The sequence below is a fragment of the Perca fluviatilis genome, chromosome 3 (assembly GCF_010015445.1).
Source record: "Perca fluviatilis chromosome 3, GENO_Pfluv_1.0, whole genome shotgun sequence".
Classification (NCBI taxonomy): domain Eukaryota; kingdom Metazoa; phylum Chordata; class Actinopteri; order Perciformes; family Percidae; genus Perca; species Perca fluviatilis.
Window position 1 is genome coordinate 4,318,132 of NC_053114.1, and position 25,157 is coordinate 4,343,288.

Genomic DNA, 25,157 nt, shown 5'->3' on the forward strand with positions numbered 1-25,157 from the left:
GTATGTATGATGAAGAAAAATGTAAGATCAGACTATTACTTCGATCTAACTTAGCGCTGCTTAGCTTGCACATTGTATTTTAAAACCCTATGTTTTGACTTTTAATGTTAGTAAAGGCTGTTCGGGTGAGAAAGATACAAGTACAGTACATGTATTTGGCAAACCTAACACTTTCTCAGGTTATGCTGACTGGAGCTGCAGGGAAGTAAAGGTCCCCAAATCCAATAATGAGCAGGACAGAGCCGCTAACGTTAGCCTAAACTCTGACAATTTCCACACAGTAAGGACATACTACATAAACAGCGTATGGTTCAGTCATGAAGGGGGCTTTTTTTTTTTTTAAACCTGTAACATGAAAAAATAATGTCGTTTGTTGACGATATGCTTCTTGGACATTGGACATGCTTGGTTATGGTTACCACTGTAGGTAGTAAGCTAGTTAGCCCAAATCGCTAACATTTGCAGCTAATGTTAAATCAGATAAACAAACCTTACACTTTTGCTCTTGTGTTTTTGGTTTTGTAAAAGACACCACCCTTCAATTCAATAAAAGGCCATTATTGATATATATACACACACTGAAAAATGACATCACCGTAAACATAGTGCTTACCTTCCTGTATGGACGGGGCCTGCAACATTTGCTTGTAGTAGGAATAGTACAGTCCACACTCTGTCCGAAAGGAGATCTCCCGCTCCACTTCCTGAAAGCAACAAGGGAATTTTAGTTGTATGAAACCAAAGACTTCTGTTCTCTAAAATATGGAAAACAGATATGCTGGCAAAGCATGACAGAAACATGGAGGATTGACGCAGTCGTAATCCTCAAAAGTAACAATAAGACAGGTAACACAGTGTGTGCCTGTACATGTGTGTGTGTGTGTGTGCGTATGTGTATGTGTATGTGTGTGTGTGTGTGTGTGTGTGTGTGTGTGTGTGTGTGTGTGTGTGTGTGTGTATTTGTGTGCTTAGATGATGTCTTCCCAAGAGATTTCCTGCTTGCCATGAATGATTACCGTTCCACTGTGGGGTGGGAAACAGAGAGCAAACAGTGAACAACCAGCTGCAGAATATTAACTCAATCATCAATCTATCATGTTCAGCTTGTAAATAGTTTTCACAGCTGTGCTCGACTCAAAGCAAATGATTTGATATATTTCATTGACATATCAGCTATCTGAATTCACTGAAAGTATCCAATATCCTGTCCCTGCACAGTTGAATGTGGTCATTCCAAGGGACCAAAGAATTTTTCGGAGTATTATTACAGTACGATTTATGTCATCTTTTCCCAGTAATAACTTATGATTAAAAGCTCATCCCTCATAAAATACCATTAAAAAAACAACTAAGAACTACTTAAGAACAGATTTTCCACTAAATGACTGGGAGGGAACAGCCCTGCTGATTTCCATTTGCATTACAGCTTAAGCTATTATGCTGAAAAAGACACAAATCCACCATGAAGTCACATATAAATTCACTTTGTATACAACATGTTCCATATTCTAACGATTCCCCCTAAAATGTCCATTTGTAGCCTGTAGCCCCACCCTTACAGCTACATCTCATCATATTAAGTTAAGTAGATTGCTATTTGCACCTATTAGAGTGGGATAATGCACGTCTTTAAATTATGTAACCTCAGCAAACTCCCAGCACAGCACCACCTATAATCTAGGGCTGTGCAATTCATCAAAATTGTAATGAGTAATCAAGAGAAACTAATATTTTGCACTTTACGTTGTGCACGTAACTCTTATTTTGTCTAAAAACGGGAAAAGTATTAAGTGACATTTTACAGTTCTAGGTGTTTTCGCTGATGATTTGTTTAACCGTTTCATTTTGTTTTTTAAGCTTAATAATTGCAACACCTTTACAAAAGAAAATAAGCAGCTGTGATTGTAATTGTTAATAATGTAACCATCAGCTAGGGATTGAACCAAGGGGGTAAGCTTCGCTTCAGAACTCGAACCTCCTATGGCGCTAATTTGATGCTACAAAGCGATCACCTCCCGTTAGCATTCCATTGACTCCCGTTCATTATGACGTTACTTTGACAGCGAATAACTTTACATCTGAAGCGTTTAAAGACTCTATTTGTCCATTGCTTATTTCTAAAGAAACACAACAATGTATAAAATGCTCCATTACCTTGTATTTCACGTTATGGCTCCGTAGCAGACGTTTCTGTAAAAATAGGCTAACGATTGTGTCATAACCAAGCCACTTACTGACGTATAGTAGAGGAATTACCGTATAGCACAGGAGAAGCTTGCAGGCAGTTTCGACTTACATGAACTGTTTAGGTTTAATTACTAATGTTAACTAGCATTTTAGTTAGCAATAATTAGCCTGTGCCTATGTTATTTCCTTACATATACCTACGCTCTCCGTCTCTGCAAGATTGGCAATGATTGAGATTTCTCTTGGCAAAGCTACCAGAAGACTTACAAGTTTCGGACAGGTTGCTCACGTCACATTAACGTCGTCTCTCTCAGTTGGAGGCTGCGCAGTAACGCTCAGCGCTCACCGGAAAAGTGCTTCTAATATCCTTCACTGGTCTCCGTCCAGAGCAACGGGATCTGTTGGTCCAGTTTATATACTGTCTATGGATTGAACCACCGACCATGTTGTCCAATCACTGGACAACCCAGATCACAAGGCATTGACAAAAACGGACACGTCAATGATGACACGTGTTGTATGTTAAAAACAGGAACTGCGTATGGACTTTTTTTACACATTGTTAAAATGTAAATCACACAAAAAAATGAGTATATGTGGTCTACGATTCATTCCTGTTTTACAAAAACAGTGAATTTCAGCCTGCGTGCACATGTTTTTCAGCCTAACATTGTTGAAACAGAGCAAGAGCAACAAGTTAGCGGACTGTCGAGTCGTCACTGCACCTTTATCTCTGCATCTCTGGGCTATGTCCAAATACCTTCCCTCAGTGAAACACAGAGATCAAAGTAGAGGAGAGAAAGACAGCAAAACACAGTAAAGACTCTCACACTGAGAAGAAATTAAAACACTGCGCTGCAACACGTGTCTTTCGGTTTATTAAAAAGCATCCATTTTTAAGGACTCTGTTATTCTACAGAACTAAGGGGGGAGAAAAAAAACGCATATCCGAATCCCAAAATTAAAAACCAAATACCAACCCAACAAACGAAGATCCGAGCAGTCGAATATTCGGGTCCAGCCTTGCTGTTAGTGTGGCCGTTGTATCGTGATATAGCCTGACAAGCCAGACCCACATCCAGATGTTGGGTCACCATTGACGGATATAAACGGTTGACGGCGGGATAAACGGTTGTCTTTCAAATTCCCTCTGCACGCAATAGGATAGCGCTACAACCAGGCAGAGCGAGGAAGAAGGTAGCGAAGCAAGTTGATAGATTAAACTTTTGCTGTATCTGGTCGGCAAAACTCCGAATACATCTTACTTTTTAAAAAATTATTTCTGTGCCGTTCTTTATTCTTTCCTCAAAGAAAAGCTTAACTCCAAGTCTTCCAGAAGACCACTGTTCCCAGCAGCAGCAGCCATAAGCCCCACCCACCGACTCTATACACGATGTGTTTGTCGCAAGTCAATGGAGAGTGCCTAGACCCCCCTGGCTGCAAAATAAATTTGCTGCCACTAGGGTGTGTCTAGATTTCTAGGCTAATCGTGATATATTGAGTTACCCTGTAATTCCCTTCTGTAGTACTGTTGTAATAGAATACCTCTTCAGGTCTTTTCAAAACTGCGATACTTTTTCAAAACATAAAAACCAAGGATGCTTTTTTTAGTTGAATTCAGTAAATTCACAATTCATTTTGGATTCCATATGATATTTCATCAATTGAACTGGAAGGAGGAACAGGAATTCATGTAGCATGGCTGCTAACAATAACAAGGAGGACAATAGATAATAGCAGTTGAGAAAAACACATATTTAAAAAATATATTTAAAAGGAATACGCCACCGTTTGTTGAAATAGGGCTTATCACGGTCTCCCCTGGCTGTAGATAGGTGCGCCAACGCATTTTTTGTCTCAGTGCAAGTAATTAGGTTGTTTTGTTGTCTTTTGTTGCCTCGCTTTAAAAAAAAATGCGTTGGCCCACCTAAAAAAAAAAAATTTTTTTTTTTTTTTTTTTTTTTTTTTTTTTTTTTTTTTTTCTTTTTTTTTTTTTTTTTTTTTTTTTTTTTTTTTTTATAAAAATTTTTTAATCTACAGCTAGGGGAGATCGTGATAAGCCCTATTTCAACAAACGGTGGCGTATCCCTTTAAAGAAGAGGAAGAATATAAATATTGTGATCAGACAAACTCCTACTGTGTGCTCAGGGGTGTGACAGTCTTTATTTGCACCATGTTATGTTAAATTAACTCATACCAAGGGCTGTTACTGTAAGCGAGAGCTTGTCTGCGATGTGCGTGGTTCATCCTAATCAAAGCTTCAAACAAACACAGTAGTATCATAACTCCTACCGTTAGCTGAGAGAACCACAGCAGATTCTCATGTATGGAGTTGACGCACCAGGCCTGAGTCAGTGCCAGCAGCCCAGCTATTAACAGCCCGGCTGCCATGGAAACACGCTGTCGCCAAGGCCACCAGGGAAGAATGCCTGAACCGGAACAAGCGCCGGATCCTCTTAGCAGAGAAAGCTCCCCTGTATCCTGATACGTGGCGTTAGACCTTTTGGTGCCCGACATCATGTTACTGCTACATCTCCCTTCAGCCGGTGCATCTGGAGACTGGCCCAGATTGTCTTGCAGCTTGCTCAGCCTAACTCTTTTACGAACCTCCATTGCCTGAGAAGATGCCGATTATCAATAAGTTCTTGGATCCTTTGATGAGCTGAATTTAGGTAGATAAGCAGCATGCTCCCAGGTTGAGCTATAGAACTGATCCAAATCCATTACGGCAATGAATGTTAAAATGCGGTGTGTTTTTCTTTTCCTGAAGTTGGTCCAAATAAATTAGCTTTTTTTAAATCGCTTCAAGTTCCTTGCCAAAGGAAATAGGCAAAAGCCTTCTACGAGGGAATGAGCAGCTAGTTTCCTTTCCAACTCGTCTTTTGAGTTTGCCCGAGGCAAAACAAGCCTTGGCTTTTCCCCAAGACCGCTGATGAGATGGCTAATCCTCAATTTAAATTAAGGTCAAAGAGAATAGGGCCTAGTTAGCAAGTTCACACATTGCTCATTAAAAGCCAGTTCACTTCTTAAGAAGGCACCGATCCTCTCTTCTCCGTTTCTCTCTATTACCATTTCCTCCGTATGGCTCTTTGAATAACTCCCACCGCTCTGATATGGTGCTTGAAGAATTCAAGTGGGGGTCCGTCCAGCGTTGGCCTTGCATTGTATTCCCTCTGCTTTATGTCGTCCGGAGATTAAACAAGGACCGACATCTGCCTCCCTTGGACTCTAAAAGACACTTCTAAACAAAAGCATTTGTTCTACGAAGTACGAAGAGGAAAGAAAAGCATACAGACTGAGCCCCAGTGAGTGTGTGAACAGCAGGCTGGGCTGTAGATAACTGGGGCAGCCAGAGGGAGGGAAAGAAAAGAGAGTCACTGCTGGTGACCTCTTGTCTATAAAAACACACATGCACACAGGAAAAGATTAATATGGGGTGGGGGTGGAGGTGGGGACGAGCGAGGGGAACATGTTGGATGATCATTCGGAAAATGCGGGGAACTTTTGTCAGAGGGTTTCGTGTCTCTGGAACTGACGTCAAGCTTTGAGCACGTGTCTGAAATGAACTGCATTCCACGCTCGGACAGACGCGGCCATGGCATCTCACCTGATGAATCCAAGAGGCCAGATTAAGCCAGCTGTCTCATTTATGTTGTATGATGACTGGCGTTAATGCGCATTGTAAGAGTGTGTGTGAAAGAGACGGAGAGAAAGAGTGTGATGAACTTGATACCAAACCCACCAGAGCCTTTTAACCTGAGGCTAACACTGCTACCGCATTCCCTCTACAACACGATGGATGAGGAAGCCACATGTGAGATTATTAAAACCAGTCTCCTCCTCTGTTCAACAGCTTCTTGACAGACTGCCAACACTCCGATACCATCAGTCATGTAGGGTCAGGTCAAACAGCAACGACCCGGAAAAGTACATACACCAACAGGCAGGACTCCCACACTCCCAAATTACTTTCCAGCGTGTTTCACGGCTCTTTCCATCCTACTTGACCTGGACACACTTAAGACAGCATATGTGTGTGTGTGTGTGTGTGTGTGTGTGTGTGTGTGTGTGTGTGTGTGTGTGTGTGTGTGTGTGTGTGTGTGTGTGTGTGTGTGTGTGTGTGTATGTGTATGGTGTGTGTTTAAGTGGAAGAGTGAAAGTGAGAGCCCAGGAAACAAAATACGTAATCTCAACAAACTGAGGAAGCAAGAGCAAGCAGTTCAAGGTAAGGTCAGCCAGCAGCATTGGCTTGGCAGAGCCACAAGTGTCTGAACACTGTGCTAGCTGTACATTACACCATTCATTTTGGCTTGGAAAAGGACACGTGCTTTTCACCGGGCAATGTAGCATGTGCTGCAGGTGGACTTGTATAATGTCCACACTAACGATTCAAATCATTCCCTATGAGAACAGCGGTATGAGCGAAGTCCGCTGGCAATGGCGAAAGTGCCCGGATGTTCAATCATCGCTCTCCCAAAGTTGACTCCGAGTCAACTTTTACAGAGCAGTAGCCAATGAGAGGGCAGACATGCAAACATGCCTCGAATATATCCTCCAGTGTATACACATACAGTAAAGGCCAAAAGTTTGGACACACCTTCTTATTCAAATGCATTTCCTTTTATTTTCATGACTATTTACATTGTAGATTCTCACTGAAGGCAACAAAACTATGAATGAACACATATGGAATTATGTACTTAACAAAAAAGTGTGAAATAACTGAAAACATGTCTTATATTTTAGATTCCTCAAAGTAGCCACCCTTTGCTTTTTTATTAATAAGGGAAAAAATTCCACTAATTAACCCTGACAAAGCACACATGTGAAGTGAAAACCATTTCAGGTGACTACCTCATGAAGCTCATTGAGAGAACACCAAGGGTTTGCAGAGTTATCAAAAAAAGCAAAGGGTGGCTACTTTGAAGAATCTAAAATATAAGACGTTTTCAGTTATTTCACACTTTTTTGTTAAGTACATAATTCCATATGTGTTCATTCATAGTTTTGATGCCTTCAGTGAGAATCTACAATGTAAATAGTCATGAAAATAAAGAAACACATTGAATGAGAAGGTGTGTCCAAACTTTTGGCCTGTACTGTAAGCTATATTTAAAATTCCATGCAAATAAAAAGATCGATCGTGATTTATCCCATAGCTTACTTTATGATACGTTGAAGGTTGCCCAGGCAGTTGGTACGCCTGGTGACTTTTTATATACATTTGTTTCAGTAGTAGTAGCATTGTTAGTTGAAGTAAACTAAACAACTTTTTAAGCTGCAAAGTGTGTGACTGGAGTAGAAAACGTAACAAATAGTTTGTGATAGGCCAGATAGAAACTAACAGAAACGTACATACCCGCCAACAACAAATTGTCTGCAAAACGTGTACACCGTCGGCATCATGTTGTGGTGACACAATTTCTCTTGGAATCCGCTGCGTGTCACAGATACAGGGGAGTTGCAGTTGAAAAAAGCTGCCCATGGAGACCAAGCGTAAGCCGGTTAAATATGAACATGAATCTTTCTCCTTCTATTTTGGCCCTCGGCCCCGACTGAGCTGGCGGTCTTTGCACCTCAAAGCTGAGCTTTAAAACTATCTCCAGATTAGCGGTGCATGATAAATCGACTCAATATTGTTATCGCGATATCACATTGCGCAATATTATATTGAAAGTGTCGCTATTAAGTATGCAATATTTTGTTTATATTGTGGAGCGCTGCGTCCCGTCCGTTGGCTGTGCGGCTTAGTTGTGTTTGATTCAGAGCTCACTTTAAACGCCGTAATGATCATCATTTCATTGGCTGGTTACCGTGCCACTTGCACATGTTAGTGCACGTCAGCGCACGGGTCCACTACGTGACAAACCCTATGGAAAGTACCACATGTGTGCATATTTAAAGAAACCATACACACACACACACACACACACACACACACACACACACACACACACACACACACACACACACACACACACACACACACACACACACACACACACACACACACACACACACACACACACACACACACACACACACACACACACACACACACATGCGTGCAATGTGTGATGATGTCAGCCAGGAGCCCACTTATTTGGGAACATTTCAGGGAAATGTTCGCCAGGCCTGTGAAGTGCCTTGCATTTATTATGAATGAAAGCATCTGTCTGCGCCTTCCTTTCACACACACAAAAACAGCATAGGACCACAAACTGTGTCTGACTGAGTCCGCTCAATTAATTGGATGCCTCTCTGTGACAGAAACTCACAAATGATCCTGTGCAGATGGCCTTTATGTTGGTCAAGACGCAATGCACATTTGCATGCCAAACAGATGAAGCACCTGGCTGGCACTCCCGAGTTAGTGCCGACAGATGAGATCACTTCGAAGTCCTAGAGCGCAGTCGTTTTGTCTCATTCTCTCTTCCGTCCTACGGTCTATGGACACTAGTTTTGACCCATTCAAACTGTGAAACTCAGTGGACCAGTGCCAGTGCACCAGTGCCACATCTTTAGCCTCTCATTCTCTTTAATATATTACCACGGGTGTTACCTGTGGCTTGTTATTGATGTAGCCCTATCTTCAATTGTATCAGTTTTCTGATAGATGGCAGGTAAACTTCACACCCCTAGCTATGGTTCAGAGCTTCAGAACCATTTGTATACACAAATTCATCCTCACATCATTGTAAACCACACAACATGAGACGAAACCAGGCCACACCAAGTGGCCTGAATTCCTCAACTGACTCATTTAGCTACCAAAACAAATGACTATTTCTGCACCGCTAAATGAGGCAAAAAACAAAAGATGTAAATGTAAATGAACAGTGTTCATTTACATCTTGCCTCAGTTATGACTCTGACAGAGCGATCTGTTCTGCCATGTCAACCAGATCAAAGTCTGCTGTGTATGTCTCAGTCTGAGCCACGGTGTTGGTGAAGCTTTGGAAAAGGGGGATTTGAAAAATGACATCATATCTGGCAGGGCACAATGTTCTGTTGCTGTACAACACTAAACAGGCTCTAAAGAGGTCTGGCTAACCATGAGTCGCTCTGCCGTTTCAGGACTTCATGTGGTTCATTCAACGGGCTTGAAAATCAATCCGCTGCAGCGCATGGAAAAACAATCATCCCATTTCAGGATGAAGTGTTTATGACGCATTTTTAACAGAGAACACAGGTTGAGGGGGATATGCCATATTGACACTAATGTTGAAGCTACATTTCCTCTTGAGATAAGTAAAAACATAAAAATGTCAGCTTTTAAAGCTATAGCGTGTAGTTTCTGTCGCTCCCATGAGGAATTCAAAGTAATGACAACAAAACTGTTGTTGCATCCACATGACCCAAGCCTTCCGTGATTGCGCATGCACCCTCCTCCCTCCTCCACGCAGTTGCCTGTAGCCAAGGAGGACACGGAGGATTAAAAAAACATGATGGACTCTTAAGAAGAGGTCATTATCTTCACTCGAGCTTCACGCGGGAAAGTCACCGGACAACACAATCTTCTGAACTTCTTCTTATGTGGAGCCGATAGTCTTGAATAGCTTTTGTAGCAACTCATTTGGCAATGGCTTGAATCTAACGGATGTTCATTAATATCAAAAAGTTACACACTAAAGCTTTATAGGTTAAAACTGGGAGACATTTACCATCAGTAAATATCCGCATCTGTGAGGTGGTTGATGAATCTTACACATGGATGTAAAATCCTTAGACAACCTCCATATACAAGTGTCAGATACATCAATCATCTGCATCTCGGATGCTTCTTAACAAGTGCCTCATGAAAGACGTAAAAGGCTCCATGTGTTTTCAACATTACCTGATCTTCTTCCTCAGTGGCAATGGTCAGTGAGACATACAGCCAGTCAGTTTACAGTTCTTACTAAACCACTGAGACAACTACGTACATACAGTATGCATTATGGTTAGGGATTAGAGCTTCGAACGGGCCCAATTTAAACCCGACAATTTTTACGTCGGCCGTTATAACTGACATTCTCAACTACAACAAAAGAGCTGTTTGAACTGCAGAAATCTGTTCAGAATTATCTTAATAAATACCGGTAACTCAACAAGGACAAAGCATGTAAACTGCGCTGTTTGTTTATTCAGAATGGAATGGATCGCAAATGGATCCGAATGAAGAAACGTTAAAAAAAAAACTCGACCCTACAGCTCCCTCAGCCGAATAGTGTGGGTAACAGATCAAGGCAGCAACGTAATCAAAGCCCTGGAATCATATAGGAGACTTTCTTGTCTCGATCACCTAAATTAATACTGTCCTTCGCCACGGTCTGCATGCTGACGCGCTGGCCGACAACAGTGCAGCAGAGGGGGGGGAGACACGATTTAGCACAGTTTACCTCACACTCAAGTCAGCGCAGGACCTATACCCAGAGCTACGGGAGAAGCTGGAGAGGCATAGCTTGCTCCCCACCGAATAAGGCTAATAAAGTAATGATTAAAAAAACACAAATGCTTAATCAAGGGCCCGGCCCGGCCCAATCATAGCAGCGTAAAAAAATCGGCCGGCTTGAGCTCGGGCAGAGAATCTAAACTCTATTAGGGATGCTAATTAGGATATTTTTTTCTGACCGATAGCCGACCCTGGTTAACGGACTTTCCGTGTTTAGTGTCTATGAACAACTGCAGACTTGAACCGGCCACGCAGCCTCAACGTTGCGTGCTGTCCTGGACACATATAGCCACTTTCCCAGTCCGTGCAAACGGTACAAGCCCGCAGCTGTTCTGCGGACGCGGAGCGTATATCCGAACCTGTTTAGCAATTAGTTTAGCTGTGAGTTTGTCAGCTGTGTGTCTGCCTGGTATACTCTGTGTGTAGGACGGTCGGTTAACCAGCCAGTGCTCATTGATACAGTGGCACGTTTCACGTAGCTAGTCGTTGTGAGCGCCGTTCAGCAGCCGGTCGGGAGAGACACAAACTTAGCAGGAAAAAATGAGCAACAAGTTAGACTGCTGAGCCATCACTGCAGCGTTATTATGGATCCCACGCAAATTGTAGGAAAGTCCCGCCCTACGAAGCAGCCCGATTGGTTGGGGTTAGGCATTGACCTTGAGTAGTTAAGGTTAGGATAGCCAACTGGTCAGGGGATAGGACCTGAACAAATTGGGTTACGTTACCTTGCGTAAGCATGGATGCCTGGCCAGTAGTAGCGTGTGAATGCTACTGAATGGTGGCGCTTGCCTAGAAGTTGCGTGGGTTCCGTAATAATGCGTCACTGCACCTTTCTCTCAGCTCCACACTGTGTGTGTGTGTGTGTGTGTGTGTGTGTCTGTGTGTGTGTGCATAGTCCTGCCCTCAGTGACACTTGATACCATGTAGCCTATTTTTTTAAGGAAGAATCGTAGAATCGTGACACCCCTTATAATCATTGCATTAGGAAAAAAAAGGCACACATCGTGATAAAACTAAGTCTATTATTTGTGTGATAGCAACCACATGACAGTTCCATTGGCTGACCTCTAATAGCTGACTGCTGCCTGTAGTGCCACTGTTGTTGCTGTAATGGACCTTTTTGACAGCTCACATTTGACTTGTAGTAGGAAGAAGCTCAGATCTTGCTAACAATAACGCTGACAAAAATAGCGTTTTTCCATTTAGCACATCTGGCTGCGCCAAGTCGAGCCATGTCCTGCTGAGAGTTGTGCTCATTTTTAAAAGTCTGTTTTCAGATCTCAGTACCTTTTGTAGCTTCTAACTAGGGCTAACTAACTAACAACTTTATCGAAATCGCAATATGGACTAGTGCAATATCCAAATAGCAGGGGGAGGCGCAATATTTGTTAAATATGTGTCTAACCATTCTTTATGAAGTATTGTGGAGCTGTAGAGACGTCCTGGGCCTACAAATCCTATCCTACAGACTAAAGGAAAACATCTTTGTTTGGTACAGATTCTTGCAAAAGAAATCACACTACATGACTATAGTACATTTTGATTTGTGTTTCAATGAAAATGAGAATGATGATCAAAAAAATTGATCATTCCCTCCAATATCGTGAATCATATCGCAATCGCAACCGCAACATCAGTCAAAATAATCTCAATTCTCAACGTCATCGTTCTCAGCCACTCCCTCTGTTCGCTGATTGGACCGCCAAAAATTTGGCTGGAGAAAACCCGAGAATATACCACAAACCCAGACGGAGTACGGAAGGGAAATGAAAATTTAGCGTAAGTACGTAGGAGGGCGGAGCCAGGCTATGAGTGCACCTCTGAAAGAAAAAATAACTTGAGCAAACGGGTGTTAACAGCGAAGGGCCTTTACCTTTATGTTGGAGAACCACAGGTCGTTCTCGTGTAGAGTGGCCACATAGATACAGCACAGCAGGCCAAGACCAACAGACACAGACCAACCAACTGATGTCCAGATTATTGCCCCCCATGACCAATCACCTGCAGGAACATTAACAAGTCATTAAGTTGTTCCTGTCAAGTGAAATTTTAATAACTTTTGAAAACAGCCGACATGACATGATTTATGTTTTCCATGCAGGGTTTTTACACAGAAGAGTAAAAGCACAGGTGTAAATAATGAAATGAGTGATGTCTCCATTCTATTTAGCTGCTGCAGTTTTAGGGTCTTGGTAAGGGCTGCACAATTAATCGCAATTTTATCAAAATCACAATATGGACGAGTGCAATATTCAAATCGCAAGGGGTGGCCGCAATATTTGTTAAAGGCAAAATATGTATCAAATCATTCTGGATGAAGTATTGTGGAGCTGCAGAGACGTCCCGGCCTACAAGATCCTCGTCAAAATCACACTACAATCATTTACATTTTTTTTATTTAAAATGGTTTCAATTAAAATGACAATAATGGTACGAAATGATCCTTTCCTCCCATATCGGGAATCATAACGCAATCGCAATCAGTTCAAAATAATCCCAATCAGATAATTTACTCATATTGTGCAGCCCTAGACTTGGTATTGCCAGGTTATGCTCCAACTAGTCTGTATCCACGATGTTCCACTTCCGGGATTGCTCCATTGCCGCCGGAAATTCCGCCAGATGACACTCTTTTCGTCCGGATGTCTGTTACCTTCCGCTTTCTTTGTGTTAGCGTTTTAAACTCCGGTGGATTTATTAGTACTATGGTTAACTGCTCCTCAGATCACTGCAGGGTAAATCCAGACAGCTAGCTAGACTGTCTGTCCAATCTGAGTTTTCTGTTGCACGACTAAAACAACTTTTGAACGTACACACGTTCCACCAAAACAAGTTCCCTTCCGACCACAAGCTGCACAGTGGCTCCGTCCGGCACTTAGCGCCGCCCATGGTGATTGGGATTGGTTTAAAGCAATGCCAATAAGCCAGAGCACGTTTTTTTCTCCAATCCAGGAATGCTAGGTTATACCCTCCACCACAGCGCTGGGGAGGACGGACACACACGTTTAAATGTGGGGATAAAGGCACACATTTTCAAACAGTCTTTCCTGGAAGGCATTCATACTGTTGCACTTGTTTGTTTTAAATAAAAAGTGACAGAAAGAGTAAAGTGCACAACGATGGCCGCATTTTGATGAAGTGCTCCACTAAGCCATGCCACTGAGTCAACATGACAACAGCAGGTGTTTTTTTGTTCAGTGGATACTAGAGAAATGCATGTTACTCATACAATATAAGTGGCATTCATTTCAATCTATTTCAATTGAAATCTGTGAAATGCAGAAAAAATTTTCAGTTCAGTATGCCTGATGTCTTCTGAGGATGTAACCCAAGCAAAACGTTGACTGCATATGCATGGGCACAAAAGGTGTAGGAGTGCAGGCTTTATCCAGAAGAGTGAGTAAAAAAGCCAACTGAGAACCATTCTGCACCCACAACTGGTCAGAAGTCAGGGTCAGGAGCTGGACGTGGCTTAAGGTTGCTTCAGCAGGGTGGATGGCTGCCAACAACGCATTATCATATGGTCAAAGGGTGCTTTCTGCTGACACTAGGCCATCAGCTGGGTGTGAGGATGGCTCACTCACCATGCAAGATCTTTTCTGGATGGTGATCAGTGCAACAGTTGGACTGCTGGGACTGAAACTCTGCACCGAGAGGGGGCTCCTTCCCCTTGCTGCCCTTCCTCTGACGCAGGGCTGTCATGTTAAAACACTGCAACCACAACACAGATATGATTAAGGCATGAGCAGATACCAAGTGGAGACCAAACACACACACACACACACACACACACACACACACACACACACACACACACACACACACACACACACACACACACACAGTGCGTTTCACTATCTTTGTGGGGACCCGTCATTGACATAATGCATTCCCTAGCCCCTTACCCTCACCGTAACCATAACCTTATTATATCCCTAATCCTACAACAAAGTCTTAACCCTCAATTTTGGCCCCACAAAGCTGTCCGGACCCCACAAGTATACTGGACTCCCGGTTTTTGGACCCCCGAATATAATTAAACAAGAACACACACACTCTAACAGCGTGTACACTAGTGTAATCTGGGCCAAAGCAAACCACGACCTGCACCACTGTTTGTTTTCCTGGACTGCCTTTCATTCGGTCTGACAGATGGGGTGGACAGGCCTGCTTACAGCGGCATTTCCTGCTCACGTATAGCGGGCTAGAATAACGTGAAACATCAGATCCCACCTATCGACACCGACAGCACCCAGGTCACCGGCAAAACTACATCCTACCGGGGGTAAAGCAGGTGGTAGGCTACGCCAAAACATAACAGCAAATGTACAAGTCCCTAAAAAAAACAACAACAGCTCAGTGGATATTAGCAGTGAGGCACATAATACCATAAAGTACGATAAGGTAGGTTTAACCTCCTATTGTGTAGCATACTTTCTACGGCATTTCTTTTAATGAATGTTCATTTTGCATAAAGGCGCGCGCTCTCGTTATGGACGCCAGCTTTTCTTTCTGCCTTGACAGCAACAAAGACGAACACGATTTGCGTCAACGGTACATTTAGAAACCTCACCCTCCTCTACAGCAGCGGCAGGTAGGAAGGTCCGACAGCTCTCCTATACCTCCCCCTCGTCCTCTCTCTCTCTCTCTCTTCCTATTTCTCTCTATCTCCCTCGCTCTCTAATTTTCCTCTCCTCTTTTTCCCTCTCGTTAAAATTCATCGTTCAGTTTCATACCGCACTGGGTTTGGTTGAAACACGGGACAATACCGGAACACAAAGGAGCCTGCTTTCAAAATAAAAGCACGAGACTTTCACTTATGTAAAAGGCAGAAGCATATCTCTTAATTAACAACTATACAGTCTGGATACCAGCGCTGGAGGATATGGATATAATAATAATTTCTCTGAGTAGACTGTATAGCTAGAAAGTGTTAACGTCTATGGAACAGGAACAGTTCATACAAAATACAGAAACAGTTCTGCTTGTGGCCTATTACATTTACATGATAGACCGAAGGATATTGTGTATTATTATGCCAGAGAAAGAAATAAAGGACACAGACAACTTAAAAATAAAGAATTGTGTGAAACCAATATTTTCATAAATATAAGGTGATAAAGTCACAAGAAGATGGTGCTGTTTTTGGACTTGAGCCTATAAGACTGCTATTCAAGAATTCAGTATCTGTATCCATGATTGAATGCTACATTTGTATTTCATTGAATGTACACGTACAAAAAATAACGACCCCTTTAAATACAATTTAACAAAACATGGTCTCACACCAAAGTTAAAATGATGTGTCAACAAAATCTAAATATTATGAGCTTCATAAAGAGACAGTCATACCTAGTCTATACCTAAAGATTGGGAGGATCGGCAGGTTCATTTAAAAGGCAACCGCGTCTAAATTTTTTGTACAGCCCTATTTATGAAACCGTGGTGGCAGAAATTTTGCCATGGTGGGCCGCCACTACAAAATCAACATAAAGGAAACACTGGTTCTGCATTGTGTGACACTCGGTGGAACACTGGCTCACAACAGCATTCTGTGCCACTGTTGTGATGTCACTTAATGGAACACTGGGTTCCAACATCATTCTGTGACTAACAGCCCACTAGTTCACCTCAGTGAAAGTCAGAGAAGCCCTGAGAAATACATAAGATGCACAAATGTTACTTAGTAATGCATGTTCTGTCATTTGTTCATCATGGCCCATACATCTATGCAGAAGTTTAAGACTCTTCACTCTCCGGCCTCCAGAAAAGATCAAGGTGAGTGTCCTCGGCAAAAAGGTGGGATGGGCACTTGATCTGACTTGAGAGCACCACCAATGTAGTGCCAGTGAGTTTTTAATACAATTATGGATTAAACTCCGCTGAATACTGAAGCAAATAGTTTTCCCTCTAAATGTAGATAATGACTCCAACGCCGGCAAAACCAGCTACGGCACGGTGGAGGATGTCAAAGATTGGAGGAGCAAAAGGAAGGCCAGCACTGATAAGGGGTCTTCCAAGAAAAATCTAAGGGCCGATGGTGTTGCCTACGCCAGTTCCTCTCACAGTGTTATATCAGGGGGCGCCAGTGTGAGGGGGAGCAAGTGGAAAACAGACACTAATGAAGACTGCCCCAAGAAAAAGATAAGGGGTAGCAATGATGCCAACACCAATGAGCCCAGCATTGTGTTTATTAAGGGTAGCCATGTGAGGCAGAGTGAAAGGAAGGCCCACAATGACAAGTTCCTCAAAGATGCAGCGCTCTGACCTCAGCCTGAGCAGCAGCATATGTTCATCCTCAGATGAGGATAATATATATGGCATCCCCTTCTCAGTAAAAACCAGCAGAGGTAAGCCAATAGAGTGAAAGAAAGTTAGCTTATTCGCTTTGTTGCCAAGAGTTAGACCATTGTCATGTGTTTTTCTAGGGCTGCACAATATGAGGAAAATATGCGATAAAGTTGTTGAATATCGCGGTAAAATTATATTACTTGCGCTACATTAACGGATATCAAAGTGAACCCAGATCTGCTGCTTTCAGTGTTCTGCTAAAATATAACAAATTGAATGTTGAATTTAAAACAAATGAAAGGAAATCATTTTCAACATTCTTTTATTGAACAAAACCATTTTGCTCTGTTCAAAAATGCGCCAATTACGAACCAACACATTCTTTGTAACTAGCGACCAAAATACGAACATTTGAATAACTCTACCAGTAAATGCTGTCACTGCAAAACTTCAGATTCTTCTTTGCCATGCCATTCTGAGGCTCTGGACCAAATTTGACCATAAGGGGATACATATATGAATATATGATTAATATCTCATGAAGGGCTCATGCGATTTTTACAAAATTTGGAGGGTACGATCCAGGGCCACTCCTGAGGTCACACCTATAATGTTGTTCTGATTGATCAGAATGGGCATAGTCTATTACACCCCCCAAAAAATGCATTGAAGCTTTAGATTGGATGTATAAAATAAATGTAAATGGGAAATGTGCATATATAATTAACTACTTACCTCGCAGTTCACATGTTGCAATATTTCCTGACATTTGCCTCGCCGCCATCTCGTTTTGGGTTCGACTTTCGCAGTCTCGGCGGGTCATGCGCAGAAGGCTTGGACCCTGTCATAACTGCTTGCAGTTACACCTTGGTTTTTGTATGTGATAATTAGTAAGCTTTAGAGTGATGGTAGGTGGATTTGTTTTAACCTTTGGCCCCCGTTTCCAGTTGTACTAAGTAAAGCTAATGGCTGCTGCCCGTAGCTTCATATTTAGCATACAGGCAAGCGGTATATATCTTCTCACCTTAATCGGAACAAGAAAGAAGATGAGCGCATTTCCAACAATAGGCGTTCCTTAAAATTATAGTAGTACAAAAACACATCTCATACAGTATTTTGTCTCTCTGTGATTATGCGCAGCTGAATTTGAAGCCAACTATATTGAGATTTACAAGATTGCTAAAGGTGGTTTTGGAGCCGTATATGCAGGCTACCGAAAAGAAGACGTTGCATCAGTAAGTCTTACATTTTCTCTCTCTCTCTCTCTCTCACACACCATTCATATTACACTGCATTTTTAGAAACTGCCATGTGAAACACTTGTGTTTCCATCTTTCAGGTTGCTATCAAACATATTCCAAAAGAAAAGGTCGAGTACAGTAAAGTGGTAAGTGAATAAAGCTGGTCTCCTTACACCAACACTGTTGAAATAAACACGGCCATGTCTTCCTCATTTACCGTGGTATATTTTTGTTCTTATGTATTTTCTGTATTTCCTTCAGGTCAAGAATGGAAAGGTGTATAAGGTCATTGATGAAGTCGCCCTTATGGTGAAAGCAGCAGGTGGAGCTGAATCACCTGGGAGATCTGCAGCCATCTCCCTACTTGACTGTTACGATCTGGAGGAGGACCTTCTCCTGATTATGGAAAGGCCAGTCCCCTCCATGGATCTCCACCAGTATCGCAATGCCAAAAGAGGCTTCCTGCTGGAAGACGAGGCTAAGGTAATGAAGCTAGGTGAAGGATGAAGAGTTATGGTGCGTGTCTGCTGTCGAGCGTAATTTCCCCGCTCCCCATCCATTGTCTATGTGAGCAGCCATTCAATGCATTCTGGTAGCTTTGTGGGGACTTTGGAGAAAGGGATCGTCAAGGTGCCTGCTCCTCATTTGTATAAGTTGAATCCAGGCTACTTAATGCAAACGAGGAGCGTCCCGCTCAACTGGCCGGCTCTTCAAAAGCTCACGAAAATCTTTTAAACTGACTGAAACGAAGACAGATTCAGCAACTGCATAGCCTGTTTCTCGCATAAAATAGTTTCAGAAACACATTTCGTTGAACTATTTTCATAAAATAAGTAGTGCTGTCAAACGATTAAAATATATAATCGCGATTAATCGCATTAATGTCATAGTTAACTTGCAATTAATCGCAATTAATCGCACATTTTCATCTATTCTAAATGTCCCATGATTTCCTTTTGTCCCATTATTTTTTCTCATTTTAATGCTCTTATCAACATGGAAAAGTGGATCGGCTTGCTTTGTGCTTTTGTCGCCTGGCTTTGACGAGGGGGGCGGAGAATTCGCATCAGCTGTGTGTTTGGCCATCAGGTGGTATTTCAGACTGGACGTGCTGCAATGATAGCTCAGTTCCCAACGACAAAACACACAGATCACTTTGGTCTTGTCAATAGAACCATTTGGCAACTTTTTAAAAGTAAACTTTCCATTCAGAATCTTATTGGCATCCATTTGGCGTCTCGCGCTCGCCATCCACTCAAAACGTAACGTTAGCCTGCTACTCTTTGGCTGGCTCGCAAGCCCAAACAAGTGTGCGGCGTGCCTGTTGTTGTGTTTCCGGTCTAGCTAGATCCGGTGTGGTGTTGTAGTTTTTCTAACGTTACTAGTTGTTGTAACATCATATCAAAAAAACTAGAAAGTTTGCTAGGCCAAAAAGAACGTTAACCTCGCGATAAAAAAACAGACGCTGTTAAAATGGGTTTGCTTTAACACCGTTAATAACGCGTTTAACTGACAGCACAAAAAATAAGAGAAAGTTTTCCAAACAAGCCGCCATTATGGTCTGTTTTAAAATCCGGGAGCAGACAGCCCCACGTGAAGTGTTTGTCCAATCAGGTGCACCCATCGGTTTCTTTTGCTTGTCAGTGGTCAGTAAAGAGAAACTGATAACTGCTAGTGGCAAGCCCACTAGCAATGCTGGGAAGGTGGGGCTATCCCATCTGTAAAAAAAAAATGCCTATATGGACACGTTTATGGTACACGATGGCTGCACCTGATTGGACGAACATTTCACGTGGGGTTGTCTTATGTTAGCTGGAAATAGGTCTCCAATTAATGTATCATAAACATTGTTTGTTTAGTGCATATAAGAAAAGAGGTGTAAAAAGTAATGGTTTTAAGGGTGGATATGTACAGGACTATTTCTTAGCCGGGTGCAAGCCAAGCTAACTGGCTGTTGGCGGTAGTTTCATATTTAGGATACAGACATGGTGGTAGTATAAATGGTCTCATCTAGTAACAGCAAGAAATATGTCTATGGAGATTCATTTATGCATCCAGGTAATTGTAGTTTCAACAAGCTCAACAAAGCTCTCTGCATATTGTCATCTGACTGAACAAGTCCAACACCACTCACCATTCACTCACCTGTTTCACTCTGTCCCTCTATCACAGACCATCCTAAGGCAGATGGTGGATGCAGCCATCGAGATGCACACAAATGGAGTCTTTCACAGGGACATCAAGTTAGAAAACACCCTCATTGAAACTGGATCACATGTCCAGTTGCGCGCTCGTGTGATTGATTTTGGCTGTGGTAGCCTCGTGATAAAGGGATATTACTATCACTACTCTGGTATGATATCCGTCTCTTCTCTCTACATCTTTCTTGCTCCATTTCTGAATATCTCTGACAGTCTGTCTCCTTCTTTGTGTCCAACGTTGTGTATTTTAGGTACCTTATCAAAAGCCCCTCCAGAATGGTTCATGTTCAAAAGATACAAAGCCAGTCCCACAACAGTGTGGCAGCTGGGAGCACTGTTGTACGACCTGCTGGATCATGAATATTCCTTTAAAACACGTATTTACCTTGAAAGAGGGCTGAAAATCAACTGTAATCTGTCCATAGGTAAGACACTAACTCACACATAGTACAGTTTGAAAAGGTCAATTAATTGAAATGACAAAAGTTGATATTTTATGCTACGATACAATATTTTTGTACTTTTAGTGCTATCCAGCCATGCAGATAGTTTGGTTTCAGCTGTAGAGGTTTCTAATTTAGATGTTTGTGACAAAGATTTCTGTAGCCACCCCCCCAAAAAATGAATCCATATTTTAATTTTAAATAAAGAAAACACTGTCCTGGTCAGGGTTTCCATATTGTGTTCTAGGTCTTGAATAATTTTAAACACGTCTTACTTTTCTTAAGTCCATGCAATGCTACCTCTAATGTGGTTTGTTTTTTGTTCCGTGTTGTTGAAGATCTTTCTTTCGCTAGTCCAAATATAATTCCGCTGTATTACGACTTCAAATGAACATACAACTTATGTTGCAGCCAATCAGCTTTTGTGTTATTGGTGCAAGTCTCTTACATGGATACTATTCTATAGCTATGGGGAAGTGCAAGTTTTGTGATACTTGGCTTGAAAAAAACTGAATTCAGGGCTTAGTTGATGTTGTGTTTCATTCATAATGGGTCTTAAAAAGGTCTTAAATTCGACTTGGTGAAACCTGCAGAAACTCTGCCTAATTCTCATCCAAACTCCTATCTTCTGATTGTCCCACTGTAAACTGCTCTAAGCTAAATCTTTGAATTATGTATTGTACTAGGGACACCGTTTCTGAAAAGAGATATTGATATGTTTTAAATGTCATTTTAAAATGCAATGACCACTGTGAAATTGTTGTTGTTGGAGGCAGAAATCTCACAAAAAAAAGGCAGGACACTTTAATGACTTCAAGTTTGCCAAGTTGGTGTTTAATTGATTTAATTTATTTTGTGTTACTTTTACCGCACATTTCAAAAATAAGTCAACAGTTACAAATCCCTGAAAATGACATTTTTCCAATGGATCACTGAGTTGCCACTTCAACCTCTGATCTCCATCTCTCTCTCTCTCTGTCTCTCTCGCTTTCCAGACTGCCAAGAATTCTTGCACATGTGTCTGGTCAGCAACCCTTACAGGCGTCCCAGCTTAGAGCAGCTACAGCTCCATCCCTGGCTCAGATAGTCCATGCCACACCACCTGCTCATTTTCCAAATGTGTCCTAGGTATTATCCAGGAAGAGGAACTGGAGGGAACTCAAACAAGTCCAAATCAATAAAATGGTTTGATGAATCAATGGCAGTCTACCCATTGATTATGATATCATATTTTAACTTTTACTGTTGTTGTAATTGCCACTGTTCATCATGTCATAACATTATACCCACTGCTTTAAATATTGCGGAATTTCCGGTGGCAACGGAGCAATCCCGGAAGTGGAACATTGTGGATATAGACTAGATATGTCTGTCTCTCTCCCTCCCAACTGGTCGGTCGAGGCAGATGGCCGCCCATTTGGAGCCACGTTCGGTCTAGACATAATCTGTTTGTAAAGTGTCCTGAGATAACTTCTCTTATGATTTGACACTATGAATGAAATTGGATTAAATATGCACAAAGAAGCAGTCGTTGGCAATACAAATCTAAACTCTCAGGCTCCCTTGAGCAATGCTAATACAACTAAATATGTATAAAAATGAAAAAGATCACTCAAGTAAAAACAAAATGAGAATCTTAAGATAAAACAGGCGAACTGGTTTTGTCATAGCGAGTTCCCATGGAAACTGCAGACATTGTGCTTTGTTAATTATGTTGTCAATTTGCCTATTCCCTTTTCACATCCGTATAAACACAACCCTTACCACTACACAAAAAAACAGACAGAAAACAGGTCAAGTGGGAGAATGCTCAGGGCATTCAACTGGAAAAGGCTAACATGAAAGACCTGGAGATTATCAAAGAGATTTAAGAAAATAAATTGGCTCGACTCTCGTCGGAAAGAAGGATTGTTGGAAAAGAAAACAGATTGTTTAATGGCCATACTCTCTGACTCTGACCCCTTTAGTTTGTGGATCATTTCCTTGTGGGAACACTTGCACACAGTCCAAATGTGTCCTTTTATCCTCCCTTCCCCCTTCTTTTCATTTCACTAAGTCTTGTCATCCCAAGCACGGGAGTGAGACTGCAGGAAAATGGCCCATTAAATAGAACCCTCGTCTCTCCCAGTGTGCCCAATCGGCCTCTCTTTAACCAGCATGGGATCAAAAATCCTCTTCCTTTTTCACTCACTGTAACACAAAACAAGGTTCATAGAGCAAGGCAATCTTGGAATTAACCATTAAACAAGTCAAAAAGCACAACCTTGTCCCTTGAACTGATTCTAGAATATCTCAAGCTACTTACCCTCGGTTCTTTCTTTTTCGCCTTGATCGTCACTTTCATGCTGGTCCCTTAAATGGTTTAGGTAGAAAACTTGATCCTATAAAGAAATGAATAAAATGGGAGGATTTTTTTTCCTGCAAGTGCAGTCAGGCTTTCGTGTAAAAGCCAAAGGGATTACAGAAACAGACATTTTTTTCTTCCAAAATGAGAGAATGTGTACGTGGGTGTGTGTGTTTGTGCATGTGTATGACTAATTGGAGGTACTAGTCTACTTGTCACTGCACTGCCGGACCTTCAATTATTGTATTTCATAGTAAATGATACAAAACTGCATGAATATAAAGATTTGTCTTTGAATACAGTCAGGGTTGTATACCTCAATTGATTTCTAACTAGTTATCAAGAGGCTTATTATTAAGCTATAGGCTGATATTCCTTGCCTGGGTTTACTTCATATTATTTTCTTTTTTGTGTTTTTTCTTATTAAGTTCTGTTGTGCCCTTTCTGGTCAGCTTCTGCTTGATCTTATGTTATACTACATACCACATTGGGGCCAACAGACTGGACTCAATAGCAAGATTTAAAACACAGACAGATGGAATAGAAAGCTTTTATCTGTAAACAGGCTTTGGTACCCAAGACTCCAGTCCAAAACAGGCAAAGGTAACCAAAAACTCTAGGTAAAAGGTAAGAACACAACTTGATGGGATGAGTTGTTGCCGCTGTTTTCTTGGACTTGCGTAATGATACAGTGAATTATGATTTCCTTATCTCCAAGTTTTCTTATTTAAAGGTCCCATGACATGGTGCTCTTTGGATGCTTTTATATAGGCCTTAGTGGTCCCCTAATACTGTATCTGAAGTCTCTTTAATATAGACCTTAGTGGTCCCCTAATACTGTATCTGAAGTCTCTTTAATATAGACCTTAGTGGTCCCCTAATACTGTATCTGAAGTCTCTTTTATATAGACCTTAGTGGTCCCCTAATACTGTATCTGAAGTCTCTTTTATATAGACCTTAGTGGTCCCCTAATATGTATCTGAAGTCTCTTTCCCGAAATTCAGCCTTGGTGCAGAATCACAGCCACTAGAGCCAGTCCCACAATGAGCTTTCCTTAGGATGTGCCATTTCTGTGTCTGTAGCTATTGAGGAAGAGGGGGGTGGAGGTGGGGGTGTGGCCTTGACCAACTGCCACTTTGTTCGTTTGAAAGCCATGATGTCTCTCGCTCATGGGTGGGCCAAATTCTCTGGGTGGGCAAAGCAGAGAAAGGGGAGGTAACCTTGCTCCTCATGACCTCATAAGTAGAAGATTCCAGATCGGCCCATCTGAGCTTTCATTTTCTCAAAGGCAGAGCAGGATACCCAGGGCTCGGTTTACACCTATCACCATTTCTAGCCACTGGGGGACCATAGGCAGGCTGGGGGAACTCATATTAATGTTAAAAAACCTCATGAAGTGAAATGTTCATGCCATGGGACCTTTACATTTTTCAACACAAACACTAGCATGGCTCTCATAAAAAAAAAATTATTCAGGAGACTGAAATGTAACATAAGAGTGTACTTAGTCCTTTTTGAGCACGGCTACTTACATTTGCGCAGCGCCGTTGCGATTGGCATTTCTTTAAACCAATCACAAGTCTAGCTAGCTGTCTGGATTTACCCTGCAGAGATCTGAGGAGCAGTTAACCATAGTCCTCAGAAATCCACCGGAGGTTAGAACGCCAACACAGAGAAAGAGGAAGGTGACGGACATCCGGCCGAAATGAGTGAAATCCAGCGGAATTTCGGCGGCAACCAAGCAATCCCGGAAGTGGAACGTCGTGGATACAGACTACTATCCTTAGGATACTGTACCCCAACCATGCACATAACAATCTGACTGTCCAGCCCTTGCCGGTTTATGACTACACTGTAAAAAAGTACAGACCCATTTAGTTATGTCCACTTATTTCTTATTTTTAACTGAACACGCTTATACAAGTTTTGGATTTTGAACTCAACTTTATGAGTTTTTGAAAGTTAAACTTGCATTTATTCATTGGGTCCACTATTTAAATTTGTATGTGTTGATT

At 41.9% G+C, this 25,157-nt stretch overlaps 2 protein-coding genes across 4 annotated transcripts in view; one reads left to right on the forward strand and one right to left on the reverse strand.

Annotated features, from left to right (window-relative positions):
- The window catches only part of dpy19l3 (dpy-19 like C-mannosyltransferase 3), a 68,277-nt gene extending 52,888 nt beyond the window's left edge, over positions 1-15,389 (reverse strand). Inside the window, exons 1-4 of one of the 3 annotated variants that reach the window (XM_039794110.1) lie at positions 15,195-15,389; positions 14,206-14,332; positions 12,495-12,622; positions 614-704 (exon numbers count right to left, since the gene is read on the reverse strand). In XM_039794110.1, coding sequence (XP_039650044.1) covers positions 614-704; positions 12,495-12,622; positions 14,206-14,323 — 337 coding nt within the window. In that variant the 5' untranslated portion in view covers positions 14,324-14,332; positions 15,195-15,389. Of the gene's footprint in view, positions 1-613; positions 705-4,479; positions 5,524-12,494; positions 12,623-14,205; positions 14,333-15,194 lie in introns of those variants that run through there. The other 2 variants (XM_039794109.1, XM_039794107.1) reach the window with 2 other exon arrangements.
- On the forward strand, positions 14,934-23,157 carry LOC120555425 (serine/threonine-protein kinase pim-2-like). The gene is made up of 10 exons (XM_039794111.1): positions 14,934-15,025; positions 15,099-15,215; positions 16,357-16,399; positions 16,542-16,971; positions 18,053-18,147; positions 18,252-18,299; positions 18,415-18,636; positions 20,326-20,506; positions 20,606-20,779; positions 21,793-23,157. Exons 4-10 carry the CDS (start codon positions 16,857-16,859, stop codon positions 21,882-21,884), a joined length of 927 nt encoding a protein of 308 aa, XP_039650045.1. The 5' UTR covers positions 14,934-15,025; positions 15,099-15,215; positions 16,357-16,399; positions 16,542-16,856; the 3' UTR covers positions 21,885-23,157.
- Positions 23,158-25,157: the final 2,000 nt, after the last annotated feature.